Raw genomic sequence first — 20,439 nt, forward strand, 5'->3', positions numbered from 1 at the left:
TAAGTATCAATATTTCTACAAGGCAGGACAATATGGATTATAAATATCTCGGCAGTTTTAGACGACATATCTATATGTGTGGATATAAAGCTGCACTAGGGGTATTATGGTAGTATTTTTGCTTAATTACCCACACCAATTGTGTGTATGTCTGTCTGTCTGTTGGCAACAACTCGAAAAGTCACGGACAGATTTGGATGAAATTTTCAGGAAATGCCCACAATGGGACCAGGAACAAGTGATTACATTTTGGAAGTGATCCGTAGACACCATCACTGGTTACGACACTCGCTGTCTGACCAAGGTGTGCCGGCAGGGTGTATTTTGTACCTAGTGCCTAGATATAATTTAGACTAAAAGTAGACTTTATATATAGTTCTGTCAATTCCATGTATTTTCTTTAATCAAATAATATTCCATAGATAACAGTCAATTTCAGTATAATAAATATGATTATCAATGCACTTGGATAAACTACATCTCCCACAATCCCTTACGGTCTCTCCGTCACACGCTAAAGGCCTTTAGTGCTCGTCCTCGCCGGGTCGCGCCCTCTGTCGGCGCATGGTGGCATTACAGCAGTCAAACATGGAGGTGACTGCAGCTCGCCGTTCGTTTCTGTGCGACATTGGTGAGTCAGCGAAAGTCGCAGCTGCCGCTTACAGTGCTGTTGTATCATAATGTCACATTTATACACTCACTCATGTAAACCCATACAATATACACATCTAACTCGCCAAATACGTTCAAATAAGTGAAGCTTGCCATTAAATAAGCTATTTTTAGTACTTTTGTAGTATCTGCATGTTTTTGTCAAGATGAATGAGACAAAGCAGTTATAATTTGATACATTGATTGATAATTTTTTTAGATAATGTATACATAACACGCACGTGTGTAATATGTGTTGTAATTGTACATGTATGTTGAAATAAAATACCGAAATACCCAACCAATAATTGCATCAAAATAAACTGCAAAATACAGCAGACGCGATGCAACAAAATACAATTCTGTATTTTAATATTGGTTTTGCTGATTTTTATAGTTGTTTTTTACAGTATGTGCATAGTGAAGGTATATAGGATGTTTGGATTGTATCTGATTCTTCATTTGTATCTGTCCGATATCCGATCCATTGATTTTGACCAGTATTGGATCGATACAGTTCCTGGCCGATACTGAGTCCCAACAATACTGGAGACTAACTCTAACTTTGACCTACTTTTACTGTCAAAACATGGACCCTAACCTCATCCAACCCTACAACATGTCTCCACCTAAAAATGTTCCCCAAATGGAGGACATGTCCCGATAATGTGACTGTGTAAACACAACATGAAAACATGAATAATACCTGGAACACACACAGGCTGGTGTGTGTTATTCTTATTAGGCTAACCCAAGCAGTATCCCTAACCTTAACCAGAACCACAAATAGACCTAAACGCAGTTCCTCAGAAAAAATGATGGAAAAAACTGCACAAAGCTTGGTGTTCATATGCTCGTGTTTATACAGTATAACATTAGTTTCCATGGGAATTAATGGGAATTTAACGGGAATAAATAATAAAGACATTTTGAATATATAGTTGGTAAATAATATATTGTAGCATAATCTTGAATCCATTTTCTACCACTACCTGATTTGTTTCTTTAAATTATCTGAAATGTCCAGTTAATTCTCATTAATTCCCATAAATTCCCATTCCAATTTGGTATAATCCGATGTAATAAATGTACCAGGAATTTTTGCGTCCCTTTGCAACCCTAAACCTTAGTTTTGTGTGTGTGAAAAGGTTTGTGGGCAGACCATACTGCGCTGCACATGGCTGCCTCTCAGGGCAGAGTCCTGCAGCTGAAGCAGCTGATGGAGAGCGGAGCCTCGGTCAACATGGTAACGCTGGACAACATCACTCCTCTCCATGAGGCCTGTCTGCGGGGTCACCTGATGTGTGCGCGGCTGCTGCTGGAGGCTGGAGCTCAGGTGGGGATTAAACCTACACCTACTCTCTGGAAATATCCAGACATTGTTTTGGATGTGGGGAATTCAATTTCAAACATCTGTGTCTGTACAACGTTAAAAACCTGTGAGTATGGAGCTAAAGCAAATGTTCATCAATGATCCAGTTAAAAATATGGTTTTCACCAGGTAAAATATATTATTATTTTAACCATAAAAGGGCCGGAAAAAGTTCTGTGAGTGCTTTTTCCCAGAATAACTTTTAAATTCAATATCCCATCCATTATCTACCGCTTTATCCTCCACCAGAGGCTCAGCTGACATAGGGCGATACACCCTGGACAGTTCACCAGTCCATCACAGGACCACATATAGACAAACAACTCACACCTATGGTCAATTTAGAGTGACCAATTCACCTAATCCCCATATTGCATGTTTTTGGACTGTGGGAGGAAGCCGGAGAACCTGGAGAAAACCCACGCACACACGGGGAGAACATGCAAACTCCATGCAGAAAGACCCTTGTTCCGAAAATGTTCCAAACGGGGCTCGAACCCAGGAACCCGGGTCTTCTTGCTGCAAAGGCCAGAGTGCTAACCACTACACCAACCGTGGTCCTGCATGTTAAAAATAGTGTATTAAAAGTATGAAAAGCAAAAGTAAACTTTGAAATATAAACAAATTAGCTGATAAATAATTTCTATCAGCTCCACAGGACTCTCTCCTGTGCTGCACTCATGAAGTTCTAGGTTTTACATCAAGACAGAAACATTGTCTCGTGAAGTGAGATGCACACAAAAGGGGAAAAGGTGCCCATGAAAAGTGGATTCTGCTACTCTAAAAGCTTGTCCAGACGTGTGGGTCTGATAGTATTGCCTGACAGATCAGATGAAGGATTTGAAAATGATGTCACATTATCTGTGTTCAGGACCACATAGTGGAGCAGTGGTCAGCATTAATTTCCCACCTAATAAAAAAAATGGATTGGATTGTCGTTATTGTTATCATAAGTAAATAAAATATAAAAAAAAAAAAAAAAAAATGCAAATAAATAATTTTTCCTTTGCTTGTTTCTTGGTGCGTACCTTAAAGGTTTAAAGTTAGCTGTACTTTATTCCGCCTAGAGCATTGGTTCTCAAAGTGCGGCCCGGGGGCCATTGGCGGCCCGCAGAAACATTTCTGGCGGCCCGCAATGAATTACAGTTGATAGTTTTAATCCAGGAGGTACTAAGCTTCTGGACATTACTGGATACAGACCAATAACTGTAAACAAAAATACTGGGTATTTACCTGGTTTCTATATGGTAAATTTTAGTGTATTATTGTGTTATAAGCTGGTAATAAGCAGGTAGCTACAGCCCCCAATTACTAGCTATTTACCCAGTAAATATATGGTAACAGAAATGTGTTACTTGGTATTAACCTGTAATTAGAAGGTAAGAACAATGGTCAAAATACTGGGTAATTATAGTTAATTATAAAGCGTTATTATATTAATGCTTAAATTACATTAATGCTTAAATTACATTATATCAACGCTTATATTACTTAACGCTAAACTGTAGAACTGCAATCTGGTCATTAGAATGATTACAAATGGAATTTCTTTCTGTTTTTTTTTTCCTGTTTTTTTCCTTTGGTGGCCCTCAGTCCAATGTTGGGTTCCTAAATTGGCCCTCAGGTATCAAAACTTTGAGAACCCCTGGCCTAGAGCCTTTATTCAGAAAAAAAGGTGAACCCTACTGAGACTGGATCCAGCTCCCCCCTCGACCCTTATGCAGAGGATAAAATGGTAGAAAATAACTGTTTCTGTTCAAGACAACCAAATAAAAGCAGGATAATAATATCAACACCAAACTGTATCCACTGTAGCTTTAAATAGAGCCTGGTGGATATTGAATCTTTAGAGCTGATGCTAATTCTTATGTGGTCTCTCAGGTCATGTCTTGGTCTCAGTTACACTAAATGAGTGTTTCCTTGAAGGTGGATGTGCGCACCATCCACGGCAGCACCCCTCTCTGTCACGCCTGTAGCTCCGGCAGCCTGGAGTGTGCCGAGCTGCTGCTGGAGCACGGAGCCAACGTTAACCCGTCCCTCACAGCTCTGACCGCCTCACCACTGCACGAAGCCTGCATCCACGGTAACACACATGAGCAGCACTGCAGCCGGTCATGTTCCATATCACTGTGAATACAACTTTCCTTCACTCCCCTCAGGTAACGCAGAGGTGGCGAGGTTGATGATAGCCAGCGGTGCCCAGCTGGAGGCGTATGATGTCCACTTCGGTCCACCGCTTCACATCGCCTGTGCTAAAGGCAACGTGGACTGTGTCAGGGAGCTGCTTATTGCAGGTCAGAGGATGATTTCGAGCAGAGCCAGACCAACTAAAAAACTAAGAAACAAACTCAAAGCTATAAAAACCATCGTCTAACTAAAAGCCTGCTTGAATAAAAGAGTCTTTAGCTGCTTTTTAAAATAATTCACACGCATTTAAACAATTTAAAGACAGAACGTTCCACAGTTTGGGAGCCACTGAATCCCCTCTGGTCCCACAGGTTGATTTGGGAACAACTAAAAGTGTCTGACCTGAAGACCTGAGGGAACGGGTGGATGTGTAATTTAAGAAGGAGCTTGTCCAAGTAAAGCTCTATAACAGCGGTGTCAAACTCATTTTCACTGAGGGCCACATCAGCATAATGGTTACCCTCAAAGGGCCAGATGTAACTGTCATACAGAATAAATGTAACTAAACATAACCAAATATAATGTAAAATAAAGGTAACTACTCTACTACTAGCTAAAATATTGCTAAATAACTTTCTGTATTTATTACTTATTCAATTTCACTCATCGCATGATGCATATACAATGATACACTGCGATCGAGTGGAGGGGCCGTCACTTTGTGGGTACCACAATCGCCATGCATTGTGGGAAATGTAGTTCATGGTCAACGCACGCCTTAAAGCAGCATTGACCTATTTTAACACAGATTTTTAAGACCAATTAATCACTCGCGGGCCACATAAAATGATGGGACGGGCCACATCTGGGGCCTTGAGTTTGACACATGTGCATTAGACCTTCCAATTCTGAAAGTGACAGGTGTCCAAGATCTGTGTTTTTCTAGTGAGGTTCTAAATCCTAGCAGTAGAGTTCCAGACGGACAGAGAACTTTATATTCAAACAAGAATTGTGAAAAAATTACCTGAACTGCATCCAGGTCATTTCAAAGTTCTTACAATGAACCTCTTGCAGGTGCAAATGTGAATTCAGTGAAGTTCCACGAGACAGCTTTACACCATGCGGCACAGATCGACAGCGTGGACATGATCGAGCTGCTGATAGAGTTTGGAGCCGACGTGCACGCCAGCGACAACGTGGATCGAAAACCTGTGGACTACACCACGCCTGAGACCCCTTCACACTCCTGCCTTCTGCATTATCAAAGTAAATAATCAAGTTTGCGTCTGAAGAAGAAGATGACATTGTTCATCAGCTCATCCTCTGTCCTCAGGTCACCCTCTGAGTCTGCAGCAGCTGTGCAGGATCACGATGAGGAAGACGCTGGGCCTCAGAGCCTCAGAGGTCATAGGTCAGCTGGCCGTGTCCCCCCGCATCCACAGCTACCTGCAGTACTGTGACCATCCCACATCAACACAGAGCAACACATGAGTGGATTCCTTCACTGGCATTTGATTTTAAATATGATTTTTTTTTTTTTTTTTTTGTCTGTTGGGCAACATGAGCTTAAAATTCCATCATGATATCGCAATAAAACAGTGATAGTGAGTTCACAGGATTTCACATCCACTGCTGCCTCCACCACTAATCTCCAGTGTGTTCATTTGCATTTTCAGTGTTTGAAATCCTTTGACACAAACATAAACAAACATCCACGACACAATTGTCTGTTTTTGCATGTTCTCATATTGATTTTCATTGCAAACGGTGGACTGGGGGATCCACAAGGTCCTAGTCGTGCCACTGACGCTTTTGACAACCTCCAGTCGCTGAATAAAGCTGAGGTAGGATGCAGATCGTGAAATTGGACACAGCTACTGTATTTCACAGCACTGACTTCACCACTGAGAACCAGCCTCTGACATACACTCTGGCTCTCAGCAAGGAATATACTGACTGGTAACTGAAGTTTGTAAACCTCTTACTCTCCCACACCAAAGTCCATAGAGAAAATCAGTGTTTTTATCTCACAGGGACACCAGAGCTGTTGGTCTACTGCTGCCTTGTTTGGTAAGTTTATATTTACAGTGCTGTGCAAAAGTTTCAGGCACAGCTTGTTGTTTTTTTCTGTCAAATTCATCATCATTGGAATTTGTCTTATAGCGAGATGTCAATGAGTTTAACTCATGCAACGTGTGTATGTAATGCTCAAGAATGTCTTGAATAAACCTGGTGTAATAGACGTTTTTTACGTGTTCAAGTGTAAGCATAGATAACACAGGATGGTTTTTTTTATTACATACATATTTTCTGGATGTGTTCCAGTAAAATACTAATCCTCTATTGTCGTTATAGCATTGCTAAAATAACACATCTAATGGTGTCCTAAGATGTCTACACAGTACTGTTCATTCAACAAAAAACTGCGCTAATCCTATAATAATGATATCAATCAAAGCGACATCAGTGAAATTATATAAAGTGGTTATTCTGATAAAGAATAAATGTTGCATTCTTCTCAAGAGACTCCAGTTTCCCCTTTCTTGTGAACCCAGTTTCCCAGAATCCTCTTTGGCTGTCAGGTCATACCACGTGACTCCGGCTGCATGTGACGTAAACGCTGTCAGGACGTGGTTGTTTACTAACGTCAGTGTGAGCGCTAGCACGGCTAATATTCAACGTGTTTAAAACACAGCGGAGGATGGAAATTGAAAGCAGTCACTCATATTTCGTGGGGGACATTGGTGAGTACGTGAAATGGGAACAACATGGACATTTAACATAGTCGCTTTTCCTTTTTTTGACTGCCGGCGAGCTAACTGTGTGCCAGTGAGCGGCAGTGGAACTGTGTCCACACGATTTAGTTATTATCCCGTGTGTTATTCTCAATGTTCTGCTGCTACTGATTGACTTAAACTGAATACAACGATGGTTCATGTTATCAGCAACACCTGTGCTTTTCCTGCTTAAACCTGTCAAACTGGCTGTTGTGGTAAAAGGCATGTTATTCACATTTTTTTAAAGCATGTCACAATGTTCATAACGTGGTCTGCACATATATATTACAGCATTACTTCACAGTCCACTTTTCTCTCTTTCTAAAACAACAAATTAAATTTCCAATTTAATGAAAAGTGGTGAGTGGTGTGCAAGGTTTATACTTTATTAGTTATTATACAGTCACTGGCCTCTTTGCATGGTTCACCTGTTCACCTGCTTCATCTATCTATTTAACTATCTGTGCCAATCACTTGGAAGCTGAAGTTCAAACTGAGCATCAGCAATGAGGCAGAAAGGTGATTTAAGTAACTTTGAACATGGAGTATTGAGTATGTTAAAAGAGGAAACAAAGAAAATAATTCCTATTAACAGAAAAACTGGAGAAAGCCCAAGAGTGCATATCTCTGCCAGTGTTGCTCATGTGTCTCTCCCAAAAGATGAATCCAGAGCATGACAGAAACTCTAGTAATTTCATCCTTGGACCATAATAACCTCTATCCCCAGAAAATTATATCAGAATATGTCCTTAACTTTTTGGTTACGCTGCTTAAAGACAGACAAATGCTGGCAAACAATCACCTGTTCAGTCATTCATGCTGAATCTGTATCCTAAATGTTTGCCATTGTGATTTACTAATAACATTTCAAATTGACACCACTGTGCCTACACATGCATACCACTGTATGAGTGTTCTGCTGCAGGCAGCTGGTCGGAGAGAACAGAGGTGCACAAGGCGGCCTACCTCGGCCAGGTCTCCCAGCTGCAGCGCCTCATTCAAAGCGGCGCTTCAGTCAATGTGGTGGCAGTGGATTCCATCACACCGCTGCACGAGGCCTGCGTCCGTGGCCAGGCCCAGTGTGTGCGGCTGCTTCTGGACGCAGGAGCCCAGGTAAATTTTACACAGGAAATGTTTCTAGCATACATTTTTTTTACACACATGAGGTAGAGGAAAGTTCAGTAGGTTGATAAAAGGTAAATGTCAACAAGTTGAAACAGAATCAAGGATGATGTGACTAAAACATGACCCACTGCCCTGGAGAAATGGTAGACGAGAGGAGAAATGTGTGTATTATTACTATGATAATAGTTTGGAAGCAATAATGAAAATGTGTCAACATTTACTGGTGCTCTTTGTTTATGTCAGGTGTAAAGAATCAGATGGCTGAGTTCCATTATGCTTTCTTTGTTAAAATATGTGAAAATGGCCAAAGGGCCCGTATCGTCTTAACAACAGTGGATGGAAATATGCTAAAATGTGCATTTTCTTTAATGGAATGTTTAAAAAATTCATATAGAATTATCCCTCAAAATTCTTAAGATGAATTTATAAAAATTATTCAGCCCTTACACTAAGAGTCAGTGAACAGATACATAAGAAAACTAAAATAAATAAGTGGAAGGATGTAAAAGTAATTTTGTTTCTAGGTTTCAGTGACAAATGAAGGGAATGAGTAGCGTGTCTGTGATATTGAAGGAAGTCGCTGCAGTGTGTGTGTGTGTGTGTGTGTGTGTGTATCAGGTGGATGCAAGGAACGTGGACGGCAGCACTCCACTGTGTGAAGCGAGTTCAGCTGGAAGTCTGGAGTGTGTGAAACTCTTGCTGGATCACGGTGCCAAGGCCAACCCCGCTCTCACCTCACGCACGGCCTCACCTCTCCACGAGGCCTGCATGGGAGGTGAGTGTTCCTCAGGTCACCTCCAGAGCTTTGAATCATGTTCACTCTATTTCTCTTTTCTCATGTTCATTTTATAAGCCACAAACTTCGTTCCAGGTAACTCTGACTGTGTTAAGCTCCTGGTTGCCACGGGAGCTTCTCTGGAGGCGTACGACCTTTACTATGGCACCCCGCTGCATGTAGCCTGTGTGAACAAGAAGACAGACTGTGTTAAAGTGCTGCTCAATGCAGGTGAGTGAAGTTTGATCAGTCACTTGCTTGTATGTTTACTACACTCAGACTTTTTCTAGGTTTTATTGTATTACATATATCTAAATAGTGCTTTATATTTATTGAACATTTTTGTATTTTATGATTCTGACCATCTGTAACCCTCTGTTAGGAGATTTTTATTCTCACTTTTTCTGGTTAAATAAAGTTCCGATCTTTAAAGTGTAATTGTTTAATTAGATTATAGTAATTCCTATTTTAGTAACACGCCAAAGCTATAATATAGTGAATATTGACTCATTTGTTCCTTAAAATGGTTTAAAAAAAATTGTGTCCACAAAAATATTCAGTTCATTGTCATAAAGGAGCAAAGAAACTAGAACATATTCATGTGTTCTAACTTGTAAAACACCCAAATAAATGAAGTGATTATTTAACAGTGAATGTTATTTGATAATTAATTTAGTTGCTGATTAATTATCTATTCATTTGTATTTGTTGCAACCTTAATTACAAGGGAACCAATATAACACTGATGGTGTTACCTTTCTTTTCCTATTACACCGTGTAATCAGTTTAAAACAAAAACCTTTACATTTCAGCTTTAATCACTGACACGTCCTTCAACATGCAGGTGCTAAAGTGAATTCTGCCAGGTTCCATGAAACTCCACTGCATCATGCTGCTAAAAACATGCAGCTGGAGATGATAGAGACGCTGGTGGTGTTCGGGGCCAACATCCACGCCAGAGATCAGCAGAACAGGAAACCAGTAGACTACACAACACCAGGATCTCCCTCCGCCACCTGCCTCAAGTTCTATGAGAGTAGGTCATTCTTAAAAGTCATCACTGCATGTTAAACACAGGTTACTCCTCTTAAAGCAGCCAGGTTGTGTCTGCAGTTTTGCACAATAGTGCAGTGTCATTGTAGCACCAGCAGGTGGCAAGAAAGACACATTTTTCACCTCCATAAAATATATAGCAGTTTCCCAATGTGAAATGTGAGCAAATGTGTGTCATATAATGATCCTGACCAGTTCTACTGCCAGTTCTTTAATGCCTGTTATTGGTCGAATTACTAAACCAATGTTTTTTTCAATCGATCAATACTTAAATGTGTGCATGTGTAAAAAGAAAATCTATATCTCAGTCTCATGATGATATGATACAGAGGACACCTGAGGCCCGTTGCACAAAACTAAGATAAGGGATTAAGCCGTGCTATGTTGCTTATCCTGGCTTAATTTATCTTTGATCTGGTTGTTCGAAAGCAGGATAGGGGAAGGCAGGATATGTTATGACAAAAGTTAGCAGGGAGATTTATCCTGTGGCCTTAGCCTGGTCTGGATCAGGCTAAAATGATGTATGCCTTTGTATTGTTAAGTATTAGTCAGGGCACTTTCTGCACATCTGGTACAAAACTGCTAGTTGTGACACACACACACACACACACAGACATTTACACATTTTTACTACATAATTTCAACTCATTATCAAGAGTACGACTAAGTTTTAAGAGATGTTAATTAACTTTTTGGATTGTAAATGTGATGGTTTCAGCATAGGCATTAACGTTTATTTCTGCACTACTTACACATTCAGGCGGTCGCTTTTTGTTTCTGCTTTTATGTTTGCGTTGTGTGATTTGTATTTCGATTTTGAGTTAATGTTTTTGTGTTTTGTGATTTGCGTTTGTGTTTTGCACCTCAGGGCCACTGTAGGTGGGTCACACTGGCCATGCTCCACGTTCACAAAGAGCCACTTTGCATTAACACATGAGCATACAATCTTAGGTTTATGTTCATACTTAATAAATGAGGGTCTGCATCAGTCTAGTGTTCTATGCCTGTGTATTCAGTCACCATCTTCTTTGCTGTCTCTTTGGATGAAAACAGTAGAATGCCACCAACTGGACTGAAACATCTGTGTGGAATTGCAAACTGCAGGTTTGCTTAGATTGGGTTATGTAGTGTCTGCTCAGACTGACATTAAAAGGGGTGTATGATAAAATTGAAGTTAGGACCCTGGCATGACCCGGTCGGGCCTTATAGATTTAAAACAAGATGGAGCTTTACCTAATTAAATTCCATCTAATGCAAGGATGGAAACTTAAAGATAAACTGTTTCTAACATTTGTGTACTGCATTTTTTTTTAAACGGGCACAGAACACTGTAAAATCGATCAATCTGCATTCCCAATTTGCTAATTGTGTTGTTTCAAATTTAAATTTTGATTATTTGTCCAGCCCTAATTACTGTACTGTAATCAACATCAACAATGTGTCGTTTCCCATCTTCAGCCACTCCCATGAATCTGCAGCAGCTCAGCAGGCTGGCAGTGAGGAAGAGGCTGGGCACCAGTGCAGTGAAGGTCATAGGTCAGCTGGACATACCAAAACTCATCATCAGCTTCCTCTGCTATCAGTGAGAGCTTCCTGGAAGAGGCCGGAGGATCAACACTCAAAAAAAAAGACTGCAGGTTGACAGAGCTGCTGCAAAGCACTGTATTACAAATGAATAGGTTAGTGTCAAACACTGTGTTCTGACAAGCTTCTTATTTAAAACTCAGATTTTATGTGAAAGATATTTCAAAGACAAAGAGCAAGTCTTAAACTTTATGTGCTATATCTGCCTGTTAGAACTTTGTACATTTGATTCACATGCACACTAACATACGTGATACTAATTAGATTCAAGAATCTTTTCTTTCATGCCAACACGAGCATTTATTAGTCTGTGCAGTTTTCAATTACCTGGACTGGAACACTTCTTCAGTTCTGTGCCCAGATTCTCCCACGATTCTCATTTTAAGATGTTTTCTGCATGACTCACTAGAATATACAATTATATGTTTCCTTTGGCTCTAACAGTAACATGCTGGATGCTGTTCCTTACTCATAAAAAGCCACACCACATGCTTTCAGCCATTTTCACTCACAAGCTGATTCTTTTCAAACATATTATACAGGGTCTCTTCAGCTCGTAAAAACCACTGAATCACTTTTTTTTTAAACATATAAAATGTAGAGCTACGGTGCAGCGAATGACATCATCACTCAGAATGATGTTCACCACAAGCAGCGAGTGATGGACAGATCTAAGTCGAGCTTAGTCTTGAACATAGTCTGAGGAATCCAGTGTGACCTAAGGAATGAAGTGCAATATACTTTGGCATTAAAAAGCATGAAAGCTTTGTTGAACGACAGATATTAATTTTTTTTAAGAGATACAAGTGTTGCTTGACACTTTACTCTCTTGTGGCACACCTGTGAAATTCTCTTATAATGATAATGATAACAGTAATACATGTATTATATTTATATAGCACTTTTACAGGATACTCAAAGACACTTTACGTACTGTATGTTTAAAAGTCACAAAATCCAGCACAGGAAGATAATACACACGCAGATAAAATGAGTTTTTACAAATTAAAGGCAGTTCTAAAGAGGTATGTTTTGTTGAGAGTGTTTAATGTGGGGAGGTCAGTGCTTTCACTGATATGTTTGAGGAAAGAGAGAGAGACAGGCAGCTGTAGAGAAAGCTCTCATGGACATTACAGTTCTGTTTGTGGTAGTTACCATCGCAGTCAATAAGTCAGACTGAAATTTAATTTAATTGATTTGATCAATTTGGACTAAAACACCAAGATATGATGCCAGTAACAGTTCAAGCATGTAGAGTTGTGCTCATAAGTTTACATTCCCTGGCAGAATGTATGATTTCTTAAAAAATTTTCAGAGAATATGAATGAAAACACACAAACTTTTCTGTCACCCATGGTTAGTAGTTGGCTGAAGCCATTTACTGTCAAACAACTGTTTACTCTTTATAAATCTTAATCACAGCACAAACTATCCAAATGACCCTGATCAAAAGTTTACATACCCCAGTTCTTAATAGCGTGTATTTCTGCCTTTAACATCAATGACAGCTTGAAGTCTTTTGTGGTAGTTGTGGATGAGGCTCTTTATCTTCTCAGATGGTAAAGCTGCCCATTCTTCCTGGCAAAAAGCCTGCAGTTGCTGGAAATTGTCTTGCTGTCTTGCATGAACTGCATGTTTGAGGTCTCTGCAGAGTGGCTCAATGATATTGAGGTCAGGAGCCTGAGATGGTCACTCCAGAACCTTCACTTTATTTTGCTGTAGCCAATTACAGGACAACTTTTTGATTGTTGTCATGTTGGAATGTCCAAATTCGTCCCATGTGCAGCTTCCGGGCTGATGAGTGCAAATGTTCCTCCAGTATTTTTTGATAACTTACTGCATTCATCTTACCATCAATTCTGACCAAATGTCCTGTGCCTTTGTAGCTCACACATCCCCAAAACATGAGTGATCCACCACTGTGTTTCACAGTAGAAATGATGCACCTTTCATCATAGGCCTTGTTGACTCCACTCCAAATGTAGTGTTTATGGTTGTGGTCAAAAACTTAAATTTTGGTCTCATCACTTCAAATGACTTTGTGCCAGAAGGTTTGAGGCTCGTCTCTGTGCTGTTTGGTGTATTGTAAGCGGGATACTTTGGCGTTTGTGTAGTAATGTCTTTCTTCTGGCAACACGACCATACAGCCCATCTTTGTTCCTACTTGTGCCTCCTTATTGTGCATCTTGAAACAGCAACACCACATTTTTTTTTAAATCCCGAACAATTTTCCTGGCAGTTGTGGCTTAAATTTTATTTGGTCGACCTGACCTTGGTTTGGTTTCAACAGAACCCCTCATTTTCCACTTCTTAATTAGAGTTCGAAAACTGCTGATTGGCATTCTCAATTCCTTTGATATTATATCACTTTCCTGAAGATGGCTGACAAATGGCCAAAAATCATAAATTCTGTCAGGGTATATACATTGCCATGCCATTGTATTCAGGTTAAACAATTTTGGAGCCGCTGCATTTGTGGCCTGATTGTGTGTATTTGAGCTTTAAATGGAACAAAAATAAGCTTGGGTAGGTTTCACAGTTCTACTGTGCCATAGTAGAAGATAACTGACCGCCTGTTTACTCTCACTGCTGCTCTGCAGTCTGCACGTGTAATGTTAACTTTTAAAGTGCCGCTGTAAAAGTCTTAAATGGCATTTATTAATGTCTGACATTCAGATGAATATAAACAGGAGAGAACTGCGTGCTTGTAATATTAGTGCGTGAGCTCAGAGAAATTGCAAAGCTTTTTTGGGAACGCAAACAAAGACAGACACTTAAAAAAAAGAATTGAATCAGTTTAGTCGTCGTATACACAATTACACATGGGAGAACAAGCTGTAGATGTGGATGGATATGATATGGATGACTTATGATGAGGTCAGTGGAACCAACTTGGTAAACTCATGCAGTTCAACTTCAACTTCATCTCCTTATATGGTCCTGAGGACAGATTTTGGCTCAAAATCATGGTGAGGACATTTTAGCAGGTCCACAGTATGAAGTTCACAGATTAGAGTCTTTTTTCAGCTGTGGATCTTTCTGTGTGAATTCACTTGCTCTTCTTCTGCAGGTAAACCAGCTTCCTCCCACTGTCCAAACACATCCTGATTCATGCTAGATAAATTGGAGGCTCTAAATTGACCGTTGGGGTGAATGTGAGTGTGTATGGTTCGGTGACCCCTGTCCAGTTGTGCCCTACTGCTCTCATTCGATGTCAGCTCCCTATTGGACCATATAAAGATGGACATAGACTTCCTGTTGCAAATGTTCACCTGCAGCCAGTCACCTATTGATAATACGGCTGTCAATCACACTGGTGTCCCCTCGTATTTGCCGTGCCATTAACTCCTCAGGAAAGTATTTACTGATATAATATATCAAATGAGAATTCAAAATGCATTTCCCACAGACATCCATTCAAAATGAGTCCTTTTTGCCCCCTAGTGGCTATCCAAAAAACGGAGCGCATCCACTTACTATATACTATACTATTGTATAACACACATGGTCAACATACAGACCTGGGGCAAAGTCTGGCCTCGAAACCAACCCTAAAACTAGTTTTATTTAACCCGTAACATTGTAGTTAAGCTCAGGTAACAGGTGAATGATGTGATATTAGCAATGGCGACAGAACTAAGGTGAGAAACAGCCTCAGAACGGAAAACCTGCTTTGTAATGTCATGTTTTTAACCATGAGTGGACGTCTCGCTGGTTCAGAGTCTGATATGGTGAGACAATAAGAGGCAGTGCCCGTGATCTGTGGAGAGCTTTACAAAGTTACTGCCAACACGGACCAAACATGTTTTTGATTACATTAAGAGCATTAAACTAGTGAAACGTAATTTACATTTGAAATGTTCACAGGAAAGGAAATGTCCGATTGAGGTTACATGCCAAGGCCTAAACAAATTCGTATTTTTACAGCATTTTTACTTTAAAAATATAAATATTGAGATTGGTTTAATGGTCGGTGTGGCCCTCTGGATAAATAATGTTGCAAACCTCTGGTCTACACTCAGGACTTTCAAATGATGAGCATTATGGATGATGGGGTTAGGCATGTAGTTAAAATCGTTAATAATCTGATTACATTTTTGCTGCTGCCCAGGGAGCTTAGCTAACTACTGGTGTTTGCAGGAGGATGTGTTTGAAGTCATTGCTCAGTTGCTCCGGGTAGTTCATACAGGGTTCCTGCGGGTCCTTGAAATCCTTGAACGGATGGAATAAAAAAAAATTCAAGGCCCTTTAAAGTTTTTGAAACTCACCCTAAGTAGACATGGCTCATTGAAAGTGCTTGAATGTTGAGCAAGGAAGAAGTTCAGTTGATATTTGGGTAAATGTCTCCAGCCGCAGATTGACAGCCCTTGTTTGCTCTGACGCCACCTACTGTTTCATGCGCCCTGCATTGCTTGATGTATGTAGATTAGGTCTATGCGGAACAAACGTTGTTCTGGACACTGGACACTCTCTTTCTCTCTACACTGTTGAAATATGTCTGTGTCAGACACATTTACTCCTTAAATTTGAGGAAATTTGTTCTGGAAAGTCCTTGAAAAGTCCTTTTGATGTCAACCAAGGTGTGGGAACCCTGTTCAAAGTTATTCCTTAGCTCCTCCTCTGACCATTTTTAAGGTTTCATAACTTTAATATACCCATGGAGGTTCAATCAGGCCAACGCAGGATGGCACTTTTCCAAGAAGTCTTTCCCTGTTTCTCCTCAGACCAAACGCATATAGTAACTTTAAGCCGTTTTAGCCCAGTGATCTTCAACAATAACACATCATCTTTCCTTCACTCACAAAGTTTGAGTTCAGCTGTGCTCCATTTGGTCTGGATGGTATGAGAAGTAATAATGTTTTTTGTAGGCCACTGTTGGTCAGGATAGACCGTGGATAATATGCCTTAGTTTGTTAGATTGTGTCTGGAGCAGGGTCATGTGGAGCTGAAGGCCAGTGCAGGCCTGGCCTCCCCTGTCCCTGTCCCTGCTGCAGTGGTTGCAGTGAGATCCTGTCTCAGACTGACTGGTGGAGGCCTCTCTTTGCTCTGTAGAGTGTGATCTTCTGCAGCCTGCTTCCACACACTGTTATATCATCAGAAAACCTCAGAATCAAGAATGTGATGAAGACTGTGTAGAAGGAACTTGTTCAGCTTCTTCTATTTGACCAACTTCTGATAAATGAATGCAAAAACGTAATAATCTTCGTGGATCAATGTCTGTTTTTCCCCTCCCGGCGGTCGCGGCCACAGACTGCAGGCACAGCTAATCTAGTTAGCATGATTATAGCGTCACTCAAACCTCAAGAGAGATGCGGGAATGAGAAGACGCGGCTTGCTTGAAAGTAAGGAAATTTGATACAGAAAACATTTAAAAGTGAATGGACAGACCAATATATGTTGGTTCTTCCAACAGCAAGTACCAAACCTTTGTGTCTCATACGTTGTGAAACGATCAAAAGTGGGAATGTTAAGTGTCACGACGAGACCAAACACAGATCCTTTGAGGAGTCTGAATTGAGAGAACAGTAGGACAGATCTCCCCGACTCATCACATGGCCCAACAACGGCACACTTTTAAGAATAAACTAAGAAGTAATAGTAAAGACAGCTATTTATTTTTCATATTAAAAGTAACCTTCTTTGAAAATTTAAAATAAATAGTGTTGAAATGATATGGGAATGTGCACTGTTGACTTAATTTTAATCATTTGATTTGACTGCTATTAGACATTATGAGGTCCAGACCTTTGTTGGGGGTAAATGTTAGTAACTGGACCTCTTTGTATTTTCATTGAGTACGTCCTGTAATAGATATATTTTTATATATAGTTAATAACTGTTTATTTTGCTGTGATGTTGCAAATGTCATTGATGATTATGGTGCTTGTGCTTTTTTTAATGTCAATAATTATTATAACATTCATTTAAATTCAACTCATAAATAAAAATCACTTGTACAAATATTATCTTATATATATTATTATGTTTACAGTATTGCGAGGGCTATAGACACAGGATTTTCTTCTTTTTTCCCCGCAGAAAACCAGTCACTGATGCCTATCAGTCGGAAGAGGAAGAGGATTTCAACAAAGATAACTTGAGATAACTTTTACATGTCTGATACTGAGGACTATATCACACATTTAAAGGTGCATTATGTAATAAATCTAAAGCAACTCTCCATAAAATCCTCCTAATATGTCACAGAGACTCAGGAATAATGTTCATATAACAAACTGAACTCACCAACAGCAACAGTACAGACAAAATATTTGCATAAAAAAAAATATTTTGCAAACTGCAAATCATGTTTTGGCATGCGGCGCCACCTACCGCCGTACCAATCATTACAGTCAGTAGAGTCTCAGGTGCCGAGCAACCACGGGTTGCCAGTTACGTCAGAAAACGAAACCTAAAAGACCTCGGTGTTTTGAATTTGAGTCTAGTTTCCCAACATTTTTGTGGTTTCTAGCTACACGCTGAGAAACTAAGACAACGAATCGAGCTCCAGTCACTGGTGATTCAAAGTATGTTGATAAATGAACACCATCTGTATACTATAGTAAATGCCTATAACTAGTATATCTGTACTGCTCTTAATTGATCAAGAAAAGTACAAGTACCCGTATTTCGAACATGATTGCCTATTGTTCTTTACCATTTATGTTACCTTGTTTCCGAGTGAAATGCCATTATGTACAAATTACGGAATTCTAACGGTAGCCATCAAAACGTATTTTTCAGCCGTAAATAACCTGATTTCGGAGGGTGTCGGAGGGGGGTCCCAGATCTCCATAACGAAAAATAGCTGGAGGGTTTTAATTATATGGCTGTTCATAGTTCCACATACCTATCTCACATACAAAGTATGGGCCGATTTGGCTGACCCCCATCTTCCCACCTCTGCCTGGTTTTGCCTGGTTTTCTCGTGCAATGACTCTTAAATGTTCTAGAATACAGTTTTCTAGTGATTGGAAACAGGGGAGAGAGAGACTCAAATGTTTTTTAAATTAATAAAGTGCTTGACAAAAAGAAACACTGACATGCTATGATATTTTGCTATATTTTAGTGTATTCTTTTTTCTTACCCTCTTTAATCAGCTATTTCAAATAAAACAAGTCTCATAAAAAGGAAACAAATATTCTGCTCCCATAACATGAAACCATGTATTTTATCTTACAGTATTTGCTGAGATTTAGAAACAAAGCTTTAACATGGAAGGGATTATGAGAGCTCATTATCAGCATCTTAAACCTCTGGCAACAGGAACTTTGGAAAATGAAAAATTACCAAACATTGCAGCACCTTATCAAAAGGATGTGCATAAGGGGGTGAAAGAAAGTGACTGTTACGTTGTTGTGGTAGAGATTAGAGGTGAGTGTGTCCTGGACTTAAACCCCGTCCATGTGCAGTTTACTGATGTCAGGCTCCAGGATTCTTATCTAACTCGTCTCTTGCCTGAATGTGCAGCTGCCAGCAGGCAGTCACAGTCTGCAGCCTCCTGTCAGCTCTGTGTTTACTGACACATCCTAACAAAGCCTTCAAAAGCATTGTTTCCTCCACATCTGGCTCTCTCTCTGAGATGAACGTGCTCAGGCTGCACGACGCTGGCCTCAACACGCTGCTCCTCCACCGTAATCATGTCAGTACGTTCTTATCAACACACATTCATCAATAGCATGGTTTTTAAGACCAGTTTTCATCTGTTACAAAAATGCCGTGTAGTTAATTTTAGTCTGTAAACAACAAGCTCGGAGCACGGATTCCACCTCCTCTTCATGTGAAACGTTCCTTTTAAGACCATTTTTAAATGAAACGTTTGACCCTGATTTAGATGAAGTGGCTGAAAATAACCTCTGCCAAACATGACTGGTTTCAAGAGAGTGGAAAAAAGCAGAGAGGAGGGCAAGTATGCAGTGTATGTCCACTTATCTGAGAGGAGAAATAAGGAAGTTGATCTTCAGAGTGGCTGCTGTGTTTTCAGGGTTAATGTATTGATTTATCTGTTTAAGTTGTTACTATTTATCTGTACAGAAATGTTGATTTATTGAATAAAATATTAACTGAAAAGTAACTGTTACGACTGTGTTTTTCCAGGAGTTCATCACATGTGTCTTTGCTTTGCAGTTCAGACAAGGTACAACACAATGTTTTTTTTTTTTAGACATGAACACTGTTGTTTTTTCTAGTACAGGTGAAAGAGTACTGTATGAAGGTGGTGTTTTTCCTTGAATTCTTTATTCATATTTTTTCTTTTTTCACTCAGTAATAGTGATATAATGGTAACGTACAGCAATTAAAGCTGTAGTGTGTAAGTTTGAAATGAAAACAAATGTCCTTTACTTTCAAATCAATGACAGAACCGTTGTTCACACTATTAGGGCTTTCACACTGGCAGGGCTCCATGCCGGTTCTGCTTCCCAAACCCAATTTGAACCAATTTGAAACCAATTTGAAAAAAAAAAACCAGGTCCGGAAGTGGAAAAGTTGGTTCTCGAAAGGAACCAAGAAATACCTGGTTCTTCCCGGCGAACCGTGACATCACCAGTGGGCGTGTCATATTCTAGGTTGTGAAGACTAGCGTGGAGATTTTGTCGGTGTTGTGTTTACTTCCCCCTGAGTAACGCGGAGTAACGTCCTCCCACTTTGGTTCCTCTTAAACTGGTGTGACCGTGGGCTGGTTTACCAGAAACCATGGTTCTCAGACTGCTGAACGGAACCAGAGTCAGAACCAGAACCGTATCAGTCTTGGTTTATGAAAAGAATGAAGGCAACATATAGCGCGAGTAAAGCGAGGCAGCCTCAAACAGGTTAGCATATAACGGAACAAACAAAAGTCTGACTCTTTTTTTCCTGCTGTAGACGCACGAACGCTCCCTCATACAGGTCTGATAGTTTTGTTTGACAGATCCTGTTTGAAATCATTTCACATCATCTGTGTTCACAAACATCAAACTGGGGCAGAATAATAACA

General features: G+C 40.0%; 2 protein-coding genes across 2 annotated transcripts; both read left to right on the forward strand.

Annotated features, from left to right (window-relative positions):
* The first annotated feature begins 573 nt into the window (after nt 1-573).
* On the forward strand, nt 574-5,788 carry asb13a.1 (ankyrin repeat and SOCS box containing 13a, tandem duplicate 1). Its single transcript, XM_083907018.1, has 6 exons — nt 574-631; nt 1,800-1,987; nt 3,950-4,106; nt 4,183-4,317; nt 5,225-5,416; nt 5,484-5,788. Exons 1-6 carry the CDS (start codon nt 589-591, stop codon nt 5,639-5,641), a joined length of 873 nt encoding a protein of 290 aa, XP_083763144.1. The 5' UTR covers nt 574-588; the 3' UTR covers nt 5,642-5,788.
* Nucleotides 5,789-6,851: 1,063 nt separating this feature from the next.
* On the forward strand, nt 6,852-11,635 carry LOC310941806 (ankyrin repeat and SOCS box protein 13-like; the record flags this gene model as incomplete). The annotated part of the gene is made up of 6 exons (XM_083907054.1): nt 6,852-6,894; nt 7,853-8,040; nt 8,671-8,827; nt 8,924-9,058; nt 9,672-9,863; nt 11,339-11,635. The coding sequence occupies 6 exons, from the start codon at nt 6,852-6,854 to the stop codon at nt 11,464-11,466; spliced, it is 843 nt and encodes a 280-aa protein (XP_083763180.1). The 3' UTR covers nt 11,467-11,635.
* Between the last annotated feature and the right edge of the window lie 8,804 nt (nt 11,636-20,439).

The sequence above is a fragment of the Microchirus variegatus genome, assembly GCF_963457635.1.
Source record: "Microchirus variegatus genome assembly, chromosome: 20".
Classification (NCBI taxonomy): Eukaryota; Metazoa; Chordata; class Actinopteri; order Pleuronectiformes; family Soleidae; genus Microchirus; species Microchirus variegatus.

What these genes read in the sequence shown, in the direction of transcription:
- asb13a.1 (XM_083907018.1), top strand. Translation starts at nt 589, where the DNA reads ATGGAGGTGACTGCAGCTCGCCGTTCGTTTCTGTGCGACATTG. An exon ending in GCACGAAGCCTGCATCCACG is followed by an intron (nt 4,107 to 4,182) that starts GTAACACACATG and finishes CACTCCCCTCAG; the next exon opens with GTAACGCAGAGGTGGCGAGG. An exon ending in CAGGGAGCTGCTTATTGCAG is followed by an intron (nt 4,318 to 5,224) that starts GTCAGAGGATGA and finishes AACCTCTTGCAG; the next exon opens with GTGCAAATGTGAATTCAGTG.